Source organism: Cavia porcellus, unplaced genomic scaffold, assembly GCF_034190915.1.
Source record: "Cavia porcellus strain 051 isolate PalLab524CR breed Dunkin Hartley unplaced genomic scaffold, mCavPor4.1 scaffold_23, whole genome shotgun sequence".
Taxonomy (NCBI): domain Eukaryota; kingdom Metazoa; phylum Chordata; class Mammalia; order Rodentia; family Caviidae; genus Cavia; species Cavia porcellus.
The window spans coordinates 34,424,894-34,441,654 of NW_026947506.1; the positions used below are offsets into that span (position 1 = coordinate 34,424,894).

General features: G+C 49.7%; 1 protein-coding gene across 2 annotated transcripts in view; it reads left to right on the forward strand.

Annotated features, from left to right (window-relative positions):
• Window positions 1-219: 219 nt before the first annotated feature.
• The window catches only part of Foxk1 (forkhead box K1), a 54,862-nt gene continuing 38,320 nt past the window's right edge, over window positions 220-16,761 (forward strand). For both annotated transcript variants that reach the window (XM_063234112.1, XM_063234113.1), the window contains exon 1: window positions 220-774. In XM_063234112.1, coding sequence (XP_063090182.1) covers window positions 245-774 — 530 coding nt within the window. In that variant the 5' untranslated portion in view covers window positions 220-244. The remainder of the gene's footprint in view (window positions 775-16,761) is intronic.

A 16,761-nucleotide genomic window follows, 5' to 3' on the forward strand; every position in this document is an offset into this window, starting at 1 on the left:
CATCGGCCCTCCCCCGCTCTCCGGGAACCGGGGAGCCAGGCTCGCTGGGGGATCCCCGCGGCCCCACGCTGGAGGAGGCGGCGCGCGGTGTTGCGCGCAAAGCGGGTGGGCGCGGCGCGGGAGCTCCGCTCCGCTCCTGGAATCCGGCCCGGGTTTCCGCGCGCGCCGCCGCCGGCCGCCCCGCCCCGCGCCGCCCCGCCCCGCCCCGCGCCGCGCCGCGCCGCGCCGCCGGAGCTGCGCGAACATGGCCGAAGTCGGCGAGGACAGCGGCGCCCGCGCCCTCCTGGCGCTGCGCTCTGCGCCCTGCAGCCCCGCGCGGTGCGCCGCCGCCCGTCCCGCCACGTCCCCGCCACCGCCACCGCCGCCGCCGCCGGGGCCCGCAGCGTCCCCGCCGCCGCCTGCCCAGCCCCCGCCCGCGCCCCCCGGGCCGCCGCCTCCACCGCCCGGGACTCAGGGCGCGATCGCGGGCGCGCCGCCCGCCCTGGTGGCTGCCGCGGCCGCCTCGGTGAGGCAGAGCCCCGGGCCGGCGCTGGCGCGTCTGGAGGGCCGCGAGTTCGAGTTCCTCATGCGGCAGCCCAGCGTCACCATCGGTCGCAACTCGTCTCAGGGCTCGGTGGACCTGAGCATGGGCCTGTCCAGCTTCATCTCGCGGCGCCACCTGCAGCTGAGCTTCCAGGAGCCGCACTTCTACCTGCGCTGTCTCGGCAAGAACGGCGTCTTCGTGGACGGAGCCTTCCAGAGGCGCGGTGCCCCCGCCCTGCAGCTGCCCCCCCAGTGAGTGTGAACCCTGCCTGGGAACCCTGGTGCCTCAGCCTCGCGCCTGCCTGGCCTGAACTGTTGAGGTCACTCCCACCATCATTCTGGCTGGCCTGAATCCCCAGGTCATCCCCACCCTGTCTGGGATAAATCCCATGTCATCTCTACCCTGGACCCCACCCTCCTTGAACTACCTGGGTCACCTCCAACCCAGATCCCTTCTGGCCCAAACCCCCAAGTCACCCTGTCTCTGCCCAGTTGATTGGGGCTCACCCTGACTCCCCACCCCACTCCACCTGGTCTGTAGTTGTACTTCCAGGGCCAACCCGTGGGGATGTTGCTTTGAGGTTGCCTAGCCAGAATCTCCAGGTAACCCCTGACCTCAGCCCCACCAGGCCTGGCATCTTGGGGTGGCCTGACTTCATCCTGCTCACCCACCCTTGGTCATCATAATCCCCGCATCACCTGACTGTGACTTCCAGATACACCCCTGATCCTGATCTGTGCAGGTTTTGGGTCTCAGTTGATTCTCCCTACCCCTGGCCTGCCTAAACTCCAGAGTTATACCTCTGCACCTTAAGACTCTTCCAGTGATTGTCTCTCCAGCTTGGACCTGTGGGCCTGGGGAGGAGCATCAGGCCTGTGAGGGTGTTGCCTGAGAGATGCAGGGTACCCAGTAGCACTGGGTGGGTGTCTTTGGGCAGGCCAGGCACTGAGGGCAGATCTGGATGTAGAGAGGCTTGGCCAGGTGTGGCCAGGTTAGGAAGGCCACTGGCTCAGTGCATCTTGAGGACGGGAGCCCAGGGCCAGCACATCTGAGCTCCCTTAAGGTCCCTGGCCTGGCCTGGATGGCGCCCAGCCTAGCTGAGCCAAATCCCACTCTAGGCTCCCTGCAGGTTCCTTGCTGGGCCCTGCTCTACCCCCGATCTTCTCCCGTTGGCTGGTCAGGACCTTGAGGTCTGCGTGAACTTTGGGAGAAAGCCTGTTTAATTACTCACTTCCTCCACAGCACTTTCTTTTTCTACTCCATAATTGCCTCCAACCCTTCTGTAGTATTTGGGTTCCTTCACTGCTTCTCACATTCAAGAGTGTCTAACTGTGTCATTAGTTGCCTTTATGAGCACCTTGGGTGCTGGGAGTGTTGGCTGCCGTGACCCCCTGGCCCCGTGTTTCTCTCCATGGGCTCCTCTTACCTGGTCTGGGTGTGTGAGCAACGCAGCATTGGACAGTTTTCACCTCAGCAATGACTCACTCCTGTTAGGGTGTGAGAAGGAAAGTACACCTTCACGTTCCAAACCTGAAAGGTGTATGCTGCTCAGGTCAGGACTTGGCCAGTAGCAGTCGTTCTGTCCTGTGAGGTCACTGCTCTGTTCCCTTTTGTGACCCTCATTCTCCTTCTGTTCAGGACATCAGCTACATCCTCAGCCCATCTCCCCCATGAGGCAATGGCAGTCCCCCCCCCCACACCTAAGGCCTATTTGTGCCCCTTTATGTAACCGCAAGTGCCCCTAACTCAGCCCTGCTCAGGGGCTCCTGTCTAAGAGCTGCCTAGATTATAATTGATCCTTTCTCTCACCCGGGACTTTTCTCCACTGTCAGGGCAAGTTTGCACCTATAGGGCTCTGATCGCCTGAGCTAGCCAAGTCCCGAGTCTATGATTTATGAAATGTTGTTGGTGTACAGATGCCTTGGAATTTTTGCTCCAGGGAGCTGGTGTTCTTGGTGGGGTGTGTTGCGGAGTACTGGCTGAGCTGGCAGGGAGCACCAGCCCACTCACAGAGCTGATACTTTAGAGGAGTGCACTGTGCTCTGCTCGCTGTGCCTGCTGTCTTTATGTGACTTCAGCTGCACTTCTGAGCGTGATCTGTGTCAGCAGAGATGTATACCCTGTTCATGGATGGGACGAAAGGGCTGAAGGAGCACCAGTAAGTGCATGTCCGAGTCTGTCCTCTTGGAGAGAAGCCATGCGCTGCTGGAAATGTTGGAGCGTGTCCACGAGTTCAGCAGTCTTGAATTCTTTGTTCCTGTAGGAAGCTCAGATCCAAGTAGTTGCATGTACAGGGCAGGGTGCTAGGAACTTGTGTTCAGGGTGAGGTTGAGCTTCTCAGGCTGATCGCATTGAAAACAACCAAGAAATTTCAGTGTATTCAGAGCACAAAAATCGGATGCCTGGGTTTTTGTCATTCAGAGAGAGAGGAAATACCAGCATATTATACTATTATTCTCTTCTCTCAGGTTTTGGTACCCACTTTTGCCACTGGATGAGGAAGCTGTGAGTTTCTTAGCTGTGGCCGAGTTATCTTGTCACATGGATTTGTTGACTTGAATCTGTATGGTTCCTGTGGCTTCTGACTGTGTTATGTTGATCCCCATGCAGAGTCCCAGTGCGTACTGTCCAGCCACTCCTTTCTCGACCTTTGGACAGTTGACAGCCACGTGGGTGACATTTACACACCACACACACCCTTCTGTGGCTCCCACTTAGAAAGGAAACTAGCATTCACTCCAGTCATTGTTAGAGGTGTCTCTTTCTAAATCTTCAATGTTATTAATTGTTGGTAGGGGAAAAGAAATTCTCTGATTTATCATCACAACTTGTGTCCCAGCTCAGCGCCGATCTTGTGTGGTGCCATGTGTGATATGAGTGGAGGAAGAGTGCCCCGGTTCTGATTCTGTGTCTTCCTGAGTTGGGTTGGTCAGTTGAAGGTGGCAGTGTTTCTCCCAGACCCTAAGTTCCCTGAAGCTGGGCAGGGAATCTGTCCCCTTTAATCAGCCTCAGTGCAGGAACTGTCATAGGTGACAATGGATTTGTGTTTGTTGAATGAACAAGTTAATAACTAAATGAACTTGCTGCTTCCATAGGAGCAAAAACAGTGACCCAGATAAGGTTCCATTTCCTAAATTAACAGTGGTAGCTTTCTCTGGTTATATGGGGTGTGTGTGCGGGGTTCTTGATACTGCTGGATAAGGAATCTGCATTGGGTGAGACGGGTGAATCTAAACGGCCTTGTGTAGTCTTTCTCTGTAGCCCTTTCCCAGGTCCTTTGTAGGAAGTCTGGGTTACTTGAATAGTTGCAACAAAATCAAGACTTCCTTTTGCTATAGCTTTGAGTGGTAAGATTTATGAAAGTCTTTTTTACTTTCTACTTTGCTCAGTTTTCCAAATTTTTCTGTAGTGAGCCTGGTTAGTTTTTATGGCGACGTTGAGCGTCTCAGCCAGGGCCGGGCCTTTCTACTGAGCTGTATCCCCCAGGCCTTATTATTTTATTTCTGTATTTCGAATCTGGGTCTCTCGAGGTACCCATGCTGGGCCCAAACTTGCAGTCCTCCTGCCTCATCCTCTTAATAATATGCTGGGCTGATTACTTTTTTGTTGTGTTGTGTTTTTTGAGAGAGGGTCTCATTATGTAGTTCATGCTACATAATGGGTGAGTCCATTGCACACACCATGTGGCCCAGGATGACCTCAGTCTCACAGCAGCCCCTCCTGTCCCAGCCGTCCTAGTGCTGGGATTACAGGGTGCACCACCATACTTTGCTCTGCTTTTTTTTTTAAAGACACTTTGTATTTTAAACATAAAAATAGAGTATTGCTTTCACATGCTTGTCACCCAGGATCCACAGTTCCCACCTCGTAGCCACGCCTTCCCCTTGCCCAGTTACACAGAAATACATCATAGATAGATGGGAATCCTTTTTAAAAATGTAACCACAATGTCATTATCACACCAAAAAATTAATAGTAAATTCCTCCTATCAGCAGCGCCCACTCCCTTCAGATTTCCCTTTCTGTCTGGGGTTTTCTTCTTTCTTGGCATGTTTATTAGAAGCAGCCCTGGATTAGGTCCAGACGCGGGGGCTGGCGGGTGTGTCTCTTAACCTGGAGTTTCCATCTCACTTTCTTTTGTTCTCACTGCAGTTTATTAACTGAAGGCACAGGGCCGTTTGTCCTCTACACGTCCCCACATCTCTTACAGATTGGAGTGCCACACATTTGCTTATTCCGTCCTTCTCCCTTGTCATCATCTAATTTGGTTGTTGACCCAGAGATCTGATCAAACTCGTTGGATGATGATGATGGTATTTTTTAGCCAAAACTGCCTGATAAATAGTACTGCATGAGTGTAAGGAGATGAAAAAGTCTGGTTGGCTTCAACTTTTTGATAGATGTTGCTGTACCTTTTTTTTTTTTTTTAAAGACCTTGTCTTTCTATGTGGTCTAAATTGACTTCTGACTTTCAGTAATCCTTTTGCCTCAGCCTCTCGAGGGCTAAGATTATAGGTGTGTGCCATGCCAGTTTTATCACCTGTCCTTTTTGTGGTTCACTTTGGTTGCTGGCATCAGGTACCTAGCGGTGCTGATGGACTCCACCTTTTCTGCAAAGCACACTGTGTTAGAGATCACAGCTTCTGCACTTGTGTAACAATAAAAGAATAACTATCTGGGTGTGATGATAAATATTTGTAATCAGGATGATAAAGTCAAGGCCAGCCTGACAAGTTAGTGACCCTGTCTCAAAATAAAAAAATAAAATAAAAGGGGCTGGGGCTGTAGCTCAGTGCAGAGTTCCTGGTTTCAAATGCAAGGACCAAGGAAGAAGAGAGTAAAGAAAAGAATAAAAAATAAAAAAGTAGTTGTAACCACCAAATCATTTTGATACATTGTTTTAGACCCAATAAAAACATACATTACATAGTTTCTCTTTCTCATTGCTGTTTCTAACTGGTTGATTGAAATGTATCATCTTAGTGAGTTGTCATATAACTAGTTATCAGTTTGACATTATTTTGAAATTAATTGGAAAATGGCCTGGACCTAAAAAAGACAGGAAGTTGGTCTGAATGCCTCTGGCCCAGTGTGTGGTCACAGTATTCCTCTCCTCCTGGGCTCCCCCAGGCCTGTGGAAGCAGTGGCATTCAGCTCGCTGGTCAGGAGCCCTTGGCACTGGCATTGCTGTGCTGGGCCAACTGCACACTTGGGGCTGGAGAGTGTGTTGGGCTCTTTTTCCCGTAGCTGCAGCTCCCTCTGATCCCACTGAGGGACCTGGCAGCACTGGAGAAGGTGGGAATGGCTGCCCCTGCCAGGGTCTGGCTGACTCTGCAAGCTGCGAAGCCCCTTACCAAGAGAGACAAACATCAGGCCTGGCTCTAAAACCTGGCCCAGCACTGGGGTGGACAGAGCCATCCAGGTGAGAGAACTAACAAAAATGTCCCAATGGAGTGTTGGGATGGATAGTGGAGGAGGTGTGCGCTGCATAGGCAGAGAAGAGGCTCTGGTTCAGACTTGCTGTGTCCAGATAGCGTGCTCAGAGCAGAAGCGAGGCACCTCCCTGGGTAAAAGCTTCATTTTGTTTTTTTGCTGGTTGGCTTTTGTTGAGCAAAGGGTGTGTTTGTTTGGTGAGTCTGTTGTCCCTTTAAAAATTTGCTTTACAAACTGAATGTGGTGCTGATTATAATCCCCTATATTACAAAAAGCGGGGGCATGAGGATGGAAAGTTGGAAGTATCTGTGAGGCCTGAGTTCAGTCCCAGCCCCCCCAAATTAAGATATGGTTATGTATATATACAAATGCCCCACCATAAATCTAATCATTACATGATGCATGCATGTAGTAATTTAAAAAAATAAAAGGATTTGTTGGGAATATAGTAAAATTGGGTGCTGGTATTATAAACCCATGCCAAAAATTGGGCCACTTTTCTAATATCTATATCACATTGAGCTAAGTTGATCACCCATGTATTTGAATTTATATAGAATTTAAAAAATTGATCTATGGGAAGGATTTTATTTATCATGTAGTTTGTGTTGGGCTGAATGTAAAAATCAGTGCATGGAAACCTTTTTAATACTGAGGGAGGAACAGAGTTCTTGGAGCTAAAAGTACATAATCCAGTACCTTAATGGGGTCCATATTTAATAGTTTGTAGGAAGACACAGCTATATTTAAAATTATAATCTCCACTGAGACTAAGGCATTGGATTTGGAGACACAGTAATTTACTATTTGCTGTTTTTGCATCTTGTGAATATCAGGGGACAAACTTGCTAAGTTAATGACAACTCAAATTGCAGCAGTGCCTCATTTCCATAATTACCCTACATTTAAAACATTTCATATTAAAATGAGAGAATTATGTAAAAATGCTTTTACTTTGATTTCCTGGAAATCGGCCCTTGCATTGTGACTTGTTGGGAGATTTTGTAGTGAATTCTCATTGCTATAATACCTTTTCAAGAGTTTTTGGTTTCTTGGTAAAATGATGCTGGTTGATTAAAAAGAAAGTAAAACTGATTATGTTTGTGTGTGTGTGTGTAGCTTGTGAGTTTATGGAGAAAGTGACGTACTGTGTTGTGGTTGCTGGGAGTCTGAGACAGCCAGGCCCCAGGAGCTGGCACCTGCCTGGTTTCTCTCATTTCTAGATGTCAGCAGTGCTTTCCTGGGAAACTGACCATGGCATAGTGTTTTACTTTCTTTAGACATAACAGTGCCAGTTGCATGCAGGTGCGTGGCCTTGTGTCCTAGGAGTGATTTCTGGCAGACCAGTGGATCAGTAGTTATAAAAAACAGAAGTGGGCGTTTGTACCTGGTCTGGTTAGGATCTTGTTAGCCCCTGGACATCTGTACTTCACTTAAGCTTTTCTCCAAGGGCCTAGCCTGCCTTCCACTCACCCTCTTAGAGGGCACTGACTTGTTCCTCAGGATCGCAGGGCCCCACTCTGGTCACCTTGCTGCCAAACTCATAAACCCCAGTGTTGCCAGAGGGCCTCAGCCTGCCCCTTCCAGTGCCAGAAGGAGGATTCTCTCCTGCATGGAATCGCCTTGGGCCTGCTTTGTTTATGCAGCAATTCATGAATGTTTTGGTCTCAGGCCCACAGATACCCTCAGTGTGCTCCCTTCCCAGCACACTTTGGTTTATAAAGGATATGCCTGTGGCATTTACCTTATGAAAATGAGAAATTAATTATCCATCAACCTACTCAAAAATAGCAATGAAAAACCATTATAAAATAATACTTTAATGGGAAAAATCTATATTTCTCAAAATGAAACAAAAATTTCAAATAAGGATATTAGATTTTTTGTTATAAACTCTTCAAGGTCTGGCTTAATAGACAGTAAGTCTATTATGACTGCTCCTAATTTGGTCTGTGTTTGGGCTGAGGGGTGTGAAGAGTTGGGACATTGTGGGAGTCGGGAATGAGGGGGAGTCCCCAGAAGCATTCCAGGGACAGTAAGCAGCCAGAGACCTCGCCTAGCCGAAGCGGAAGACCTCGCCCAACTAACCCTAACCCTACCCCAGTGTGGAGCCTGTGCTGCATCCATGGGCTTTCTGTCTGCAGCTGTCTTAAAACCCATCGCTTCATCTGCGCTGTGAATGACATTTTCACCTCACACAGGCATCTGGTGTCGCATACTGGCTGTCGGTGAATACTGACTACACTCCAAACCCCTGTCCCTGTGTCTTATGGCTCAAAGAAGCATCTGTCTCACTTTTAGTTTCACTTGTAGTTAAATTGTGATTGTTTAAAATACAAGTCCTGCCCAGCGCTTGGGAGGCAGAGGCAAGGGAATCTCCATGAGTTCAAGCCAGCCTGGACTACATGGTGAGACCCTGTCTCAAAAAAAGCAAAACAAAACAAACGAAAAACTACAAGTCTTATATATGAACAGATTTTTAAACTTTCCTTCCTTTAAAATCTATTTAAAGAGTCCATGACACAGCTCATTTTTAAGTAGATTTTTTTTTTAGCGCAATTTTAGATTCACAGCAGAATATGTTTTTATAGAAATTTGTAAAGGGCACATAATTGAGTCATTGATCTCCTTAGCATCCTGTGGCATGATTTGACTGAATGTGGTGTTGGGCACAGGCGATTGCCTTGGTTCTTTGCCTGTCTGTCTCAGCCTGTCCTGTGAGCAGGCCGGGCTGCCCCCACTCAGGTTCCTAGTGATATCCGTGGGAGGTGTGGGAACAATGACTGTTGTTTGGGGTTTTTAGTGAAACTTTTTCTAACACACTTTTTTATTTGCCACTTTTGCCAAATATATTTTTAAAAATGCATTTGCTCCCTTCCCAATCAGGTGTGAATCTTTGGAGGAACATTTTCTCTGTGTGTGTTCCCCCCAGCCCCCGTAATGAGTGTTACGTAGAGGATAAGACTGCTCTTGTTCCAGAAAGGCTTTATAGATGGTGGTCATGTAGCAGAGATGAAAGGTCCTCACCGGTCTTCACACACAGGCTCTGCTGTAGAGATGGAGGGACCTTCCTAGCTCCTTCCCTGGGGAGCACTGCTGCAGCTCACAAGTGCTCTGAGGCTCAGGGCTAGGTTAGCAGAATCCAAGATTCAAAAAGTAACTTCTCAAGCTGGGTGTGGTGGTGCACACCTGTAATCCCAGTGCTCTGGGAGGCTGAGGCAAAAAGATTGTGTTTTCAAGCCCCAGATGGACAACTTAGCAAGACCATGTTGCAGATTTTAAAAAAATAAAAAAGGGGTGAGAGTGTAGCTCAATACGAAGGCCTTGGGTTCAATTCCCAGTACTACCAAATTGAAAAGTAACATCATAGCTTCCAGGAGGAGTTGTGCGCGTTGTTCTCTACAGGACATCCTCTCTCCAAGGTCTCTGTCCTTGTCCTCGTGCTTGTGACTGAGGTAGCACAGGGCCTTCTGTCATGGGACTTGAACAGCTCATTGAGAAACCGAGGGGCCTCCCTCCCAGGGCTGGAACGTTGTGGGTGGAGTGGTTTGTAAACTTAGGAGCTCCTCAGAGCTGGCCTGTGGTTGACGGCGGGCTGGTGGGGCCCGGGGGCCAGAGGAGGGGAGCTGCACAGGAAAGGGTGTCCCCTCTGCCCGGGCGCACGCATCCGGCCTGCCTGGCAGGTATGTCCCTGTACTGGGAACAGTGACTCATCACAGCTGGAAGAAAACATCTTCCCCCAGGAGGATCCAGCTCGCTCTGGCTGGATCTTGTCAGGCAGGGAGCTCTCAGGGCCGATGTGCTGCCTGCTGTCTACCCATCTGTGTCCACACATTGGGGTGTGGACAGATTTCCCAGGCCCACCTGCCCTGCCCTTGCAGTCCTGTGAGGAACCCCACAGCTCCTCGAAGTGTGGCAGCCATAGTCCGGTGGAGCTGTCTAACTTTTGAAATATGGCTGATGTGACTGTGGAACTGAGATTTTTATTTTATTTTATTTATTTATTTTGTGTGCGTGCTGGGGATCGAACTCATGACCTAGTGCTTGCCAGTCTGGCATTTACACCCCTGAGCTAAATCCCCGGCCCTTTATTCCATTTTAGTTTTCTTGTTCTTTGTGGGACTGGGGATTGAACCCAGCGCCTTCTGACTGAGCTAGGTACCAACACTTTTTTATTTTTGTTTCTTTTTTTATTTTGACACAGGATCCGAACTATATTGCTGAACTGCCCAGGTTAGGCTTGAAATTGTGATCCTCTTGCCTTCGTTTCCCAGAGTGCTGGGGTTACAGATGTGCACCATTGCTCCCAGTCCATTTTAGTTTTAAGTTAAATTGGAATAGCCTTTAGTGCCACTGTTCCCCAGGATCCTTGAAGCATTTGCAGACCTGCAGATCCCCAGATGCTGGGCGCTACCACCACCTCAATTACCTGGATCACTGAGAGTAAGGTAGAGTTTTCTGCAGTAAAGTAGGAGGTAAGACTAGGGCACAAGGCTGACAGCTGCACTGAGAGGTGTCGGAGGCTAGTGCTGTCCAAGAGGCGCTCATGTGAGCCTGGTGTGGTGGCTCAGCCTCTGAACTCAGCACTCTGGGAGGCTGAGGAAGAGAATGAATGGCAGGCAGCCCTCTCAGTCTGTTAGCTCATGTACCTCCCACTTGTTCTTTCTCTTCCTGCTTCTCAAAGCCAGAGGAGAGAATAAACCTTCCAAGAGATGGTTCCTTTGGAGAATATGGAGAGACAACAGGCTGTTAAAGAGACGTTCTGAAAATCAGATTACAGCTCACCTTGGTGATCATGATTACACAGGAGTCCAACTCCAAGATACTTTGTTCACATTCTTATAGGTGTCAAGATTGTTTTCCAGACAGAGAGCTGTGGTGCATCTCTTGCCACTGTCTGCTGTCCTTGCGGCCTTGGTCACATGAGGTGGCACTTCTCTACCCTGCTCTTCAAGTGTCTGCGCTTTGGCTTGGAGGATCAGCCATGGCAGGTCACTTGATGGTGCTGGGGTGGACATTGGTTGTAGTCTGTAAATCCCTTGGGGGCAGATCTGACACTTTCCGACTGTACAGTTGGCTCTTTGGGCTGGCAGAAGGTGACAGGGCAGGTCCTGGGGGTGTTGGACCAGGGTGGGAGGTGGTGGGTCTCACTATCACTCATGCCAGGGACCAGAGCTCAGCCTCCAGCCACTCGGGCAGGGATTATGCCCAGGAAAAGGGCCAAAGCCTGCTAGCCATCTGTGTATGTAAATAAAGTTTTATTGGAACACACTGGGCCCACCCCAGCTGCTGCTGTCTGAGCAGCCCAGTTGGTCTGTACTATTTATTATCTGACACTGGGCAGGAACAGATCACATTCCTTTCTCAGGCTGCCCCTGCGGTCCAACAACGCCCCACCATCTCTGGCTTTCTTTGTAGAGAATCCTACTTTTCTCATTATGTTTTAAGTCTAGGTTTTTGCATATTTGTTGCAAGGAGACAAATGGATCTTTTTCATTGTTTTCTAAAGGGGTAGTGTTTATGTTTAGAGAAAGTAGTGTGTGTGTTTATGTGGATGTATTTGGTCTGAGTTTTATGATACTCATCTATTTTTAATTTTTACAGTTTGAAAAAAAAATTTCAAGCTTCCAAGAAAGTTGCTAGGTTAGTACTGATAACTTCTTTGGTTCTCTGCTCAAATTTGTCTTTTTTTTTGCCCCCTGTCTTTGAGAAGGGTTTCGCTATGCAGTTCAGGCTGGCCTTGAACTCACCTTATAGCCCGTTCTGGCCTCGAACTCGCACCAACCCACCTGCCTCTGCCTCCTGCGTGTTGAGGATTACAGGTGTGCACCTCCATGCCCAGCTTAGATTTGCCCCTTTTTAACATACTGCCAATAGTGATGTAAGCATTTTCTATTGTGTATTATTTGTGAATGATTTGTGTGTATCATCCCCTCTTTTCCTTAATATTGCCACATATGTGGTTTTTTTTTTTTTTTTTTTTTGTCTTTTTCATTTTTATCGGTACCGGGGATTGAACTCACGACTGCCTGCTTGCAAGGCAGGTGCTTATGCTGCTGAGCTAAATCCCCAGCCCTGCCATATATATTTTTTCAAGGAGGATGGCATTGAGAATCGAACTCAGGACCTTGTACTTGCCAGGTAGGCGCTGTGGTGCTGAGATGTATCCCCAGCTTATTGCCCTGTTCTGTCATTAAGGATATTCTGTATAACCTGTCTTGTTATAACTTTGGGGAAATTTAAATTGGCAGGGTACTGTCACCTGACCCAGTCTGAATACTGATTTTGTCCCTGGTCCCAGGAGCATCCTTTAGGGCCATTGTCTGGACAGACGGCCCAGTCGGGGATGGGATGTTGCATTTGTTGTCATAACCGTCTGGTCTTGACCTGGAGCAGTTGTCAGCCTTTCTTTGTCTTTATTGACCTCCATCTTCTTAAAGAAAACAGGCTGGATATTTTATAGGAGGCCTCTCAATTTAGGTTTGTCTGATTTGATAAAATTCTGATTAGAACCAGGTTAAACATCTTTGGCTGAAATCCGAGAAGGGGGACACTTGCCCCCTGAGGGTGTCTCATAACAGTTTCAGCACCTGACTTTAGGTGTTGCCTGGCTTCCTCACCATTATTGTTTCTCCCCGTGTAATTAATAAGCAAGAAGCTGGAGACTCAGCACTAGGCCGAGACACTTTGTGTAGTCTGCATTTACCTTTTCTAGCAACGGTATTTCCATCGGGCTTGTTTCCTGGGTAATAACCTTTATGTGTACATAATGATTATTTTGTCTCCTTTTTACTTTTTTATATCTTATCTGTTTTTGTTGTCTTGTTGAATTGAGTAAATACCGCCAGAAGGGCCTCCTTTCTGGCTGTTAGCTGCAGTGGGGACGGGGATGGGGAGTGTTTCAGAGGGAATATAGCTTCGGCTGCCTCAAGGCCTCTTCCTAGGCAGGGTGATGGGGCGCACCTGCAGTCAGCCTCTGGGGTTAAGGAGGAGGATGGCTTGAGCCCTGAAGGTCAGTGGGCATGGGATGCCATGGTGTGTGTGTGTGTGTGTGTGTGTGTGTGGGAGTTCCTTAGGTCTTTTTGGTGTCTAGTGGCATCTGGTAGGCCTGTGATGTTGTGGTGGTGGCTGCAGTTACATTTATCTGATGCACTCTTTAAGTGTTATGGCCACACTTTCTTGTTTGCTGCTGTGACCCCTCTACACACCTGCATGCCGGCACATAGTTGAGTCTTTGTCAGTACTTGTTGGCAGAATGAAAAAAAAAATACAACTCTTAACTGCAGAAATAAGCTGGGAAGTGATTGGAGCTTAATTTGCTTAACTTTTAAGGTTCTGGCTTAGCTTAGCCAGGCACCCTTGTCCAAAGGCCTGACCTCTGAGGCATTTCCAAGGGAGTGAGGAGTTAGAAATAGGTTAGTACTCACCTCAGTGTCTGGGCTTGTGGAGTGTACCTAGTAACCCCTCCCACTGCGTCTCCATCAGCCCCATGGTCATTATCACTGTGGCATCCATGGGGCTGAGGGCCCGCATCCATTCCAGGAGGCCTTTGTGTGGGGGTCGCAAGGTCTGTTCCAGGGGCAGGACATGGTGCAGTGCCCAAGAGCAGATCACAGGGAGGGTGGGGTGTGTGAGGCTGCTGGTCAGCTGACAAGGGCCGGAGGTCAGGTCGCATTCCTGCACTGACTGGAGGTGTCTCCAGATCCCACAAACCCCACAGGCTCTGAAGCTTGTATGATTAGGGCAGAACCTCAAGGGTTTGTTTTCGCTTGCTTTCCTGAGCTGTTTGCCCAGAGAATGGGAGTTCAAAGTACAGGGGACTTGGAAAGGCAAAGCAAGGTTTACCCTGAACTCACTGGAGTAACCTGGAGGCGGAAGGCAGATGCCTGAGCCCCAGTTAGCAGACTGTGGCCAGCTCCGTCCCAGTGGGGCTAAGAAAAAGATGAGGCTGTGAAGCAGTAATTCATACACATTTTAAGGCCATTTAAAAGCACAGAGATGCAAAGGATAATTAAAGAAACACTGCGTGCCTGCCAGGCATGGATACAGTGGAGCTTGTTTGCATTTTGTCCTCATTCTTTAAGCCTTGCCACCCTCTTTGCACTGGGTATTGAATTTATGACCTTTGCTCTGAGCTGCATCCCCAACCCTTTTCTTATTTTGAGGCAGGGTCTCAGTAACTCCCAATCTTCCTGCCCCAGCCCCGAGTAGCTGGGCTTACAAGTGTGTACCACCACATCTAGCTTCAGACCCTTTGCTTAAAGTCAAGAAACAGTATATTGCAGGTCAGCTGAGGTCTCTGGCTTCCTTTCTCTCATCCACTTGCTCTGTAGGGGCAGAGGATTGGCTTGTGATTCCCGCCTCATATTTTACACACAGAGATGTCTAGGAATGATATGATGTTTAGTTTTGTGTGGGTTTTTAATTTATGTAGGTAACCTCACTCAATCTTTGTCATTGTACTGTTTGTATTTTCCTCTTATCTGGAGAGATTGTGTCCTGGTGCGCTGTCAGGCTAAGTAGCTGTGTCCTCACACCAGCCTCTGGTCCTCACACTGTCTCACACTCCAGCACTGCTCTCCTTCCCAAGCTCTGATGGTGGCTTTCAGTTCCTGGAGGCCCCCACCTCCCTCTGGAGTCAGATCCCATGCCACCCAGTCAGGCCTGTTTGGCCCTTCTGGTTTGGCTTGGGTCATTTTACTCTGTCCTAGGGCCTCGCCTAGATCACATCTCCTGAGCCCTCAGCCTGCTGGGCATCTCTGTGCTGGGCTGAACAGAGTATTTCTGGGGAGCAGAACTTCAGCTGGGATGTCAACCACCAGAGGAGCTGGTGATAAGGGGAGACAAGGAGCCCCAGACATGGCTGGATGATCAGAGTGGACAGTGAGGGGCCTCAGTAGCCTGCAGGAGGGGAGGAAAGAGGAGAGGAGTGAGTTCACCTGGGTTACACTGTGGAGGCCTTGCAGGCACAGAAACCAGGGAGGGCATGGCCATAGTGGTGGAGAAGACTCCTGACAGTGCCCCCCCCCTCCACCTGAAAGGTACCTGGGACATCTGGTGGGGACAGGTTAGGTATGTGCTGGCTAAGTGAAGTCTTTGGCTCTGAAGCCATGTTGGGAACCTGTGTCTGTAGAACCAACGGCTTCTAGCACAGGATAAGGGGGACAGGATCCTGAGCCCCTCAGCTTCCATGAGTATCCGCCTGGGACTGGACCCACCATACTGAGCTAGGAAGGTGTACACCTTCCCAGGTGTCTGGGAGACATGAGTGGGTTTGATGCATCTTAGACGTGTGAACAGAACAGAACAGACCAGACTAGACCAGACCAGACCAGACCAGACCAGACCGGGGAGTTGTTTTCATTGTCTGTGGCAAAGTGAGAAGTTTGAACATTGAAACCAGACCATGTTGGGAAACCCCCAGGTGGGAGCTGATGTCCCACAAATTTAGGATGCCCTGCTAACAACTAGACGTCTCTGTAGGAGTGTTTTAGCCACAGTGCTTGGAATTTTATGACCATGTAAACATGGAAATGGAGCCTGCCAGGGTGCCAGAACTAGGGTTTCATTGGGCACGTCTCGGTGTTCAGTCCATGAGGAACATGGTCCCATCAGTGTACCTGCAGGAAAAGCAAACATAGTAGGGAAAAGCCTGTGTGTGCTCCTGCACTTGGAAAGTTATCTACCTCCTGCTTCATGGAATACTCATAAGTGACTCCTGCAGTTCCTAGCCGGCTTCAGGCTCAGTGGGTAGCGGGACTTGGGCCTCTTACAGGCAGGATCTCTGAGTCAGTGTCCCTGTTTCAGAAATGGAGAGGCTGAGAAGCAGGCGGCCAACAGTGCTGGGCGGCTCCCTGCTCCACCATCCACGGGGCACAGCCTGTGTGTGGAGCCTGCCAAAGGCTTTCCCAGACCAGCCACGGAGGGTGGCCTGTGCCTTAGGCCATGCCAGGGAAGGCAGAGCCCATCATGCCATCAGTAACTAGCAAAACTAAACAGTGAGTCCCTACTGAGAAAGTGTCGCTGTGCTGGGGCTGTCCTTGGCCTTGCAGAAATGGCAGGTGGCCACCATCTTCTGAGAGACAGGCACACTGGACCCTAGGTCTGTCCAACGTGGTGTGTAGAGGCCAGTGGGCTGCAGCTGCTGACCCTGGCATTGTGAGAGCCTCACAGAAAGGCAGCACTTAGCTGGATACAGTGGTGTATGCTTGTGATCTCAGTACTCCTGAAGGCTGAGGCAGGAGGATCGATCCTCAGTTCCAGCCCAGCCCGAGCAATTTAGTGACTTAGCAAGACCCCATCTCAAAATAAAAAAATAAAGAGGGCTGTAAATGTGCTGCTCAGTCTGAAGGCCCTGGGTTCAATCCCCAGTGCTGGGAAAAAGAAAAAAAAAAAAAGGAAGGGCAGGCGCTTGTCAGGGTCTCAGGGTGAGGGACGAGGCAAAAGAGGGAGAAGACAGAGCTGGGCCTGGTGCCCCTGCAGGTGTGGACGTGGAGAGCCAGGACTGACAGCATCCTCCAGGAGGCACAGGTCTCCCTCCGTGTGGCCGTTGTACACCTGGATGGCCACCCTGGCACCAGCAGCCCTCTTGCTGTTTGCAGTGCCTTGGGGGAGAGCGACTGGCAGCTGCCCCTTCCTCTCTGTATGGCGCTTCAGCCTCCCTGAAGGTTGCCTTGTACTTTGCAGAATCGAGGGAGTGAATCAGCCCCACACGCTGGACTTTCCTGAGATGGAGTGCTTTGGTTTGTGTAAGTGCCATTGAGGTCCCTGATGAGTGTCACTGGGCTGTTTAAAGCCAGGCTGCC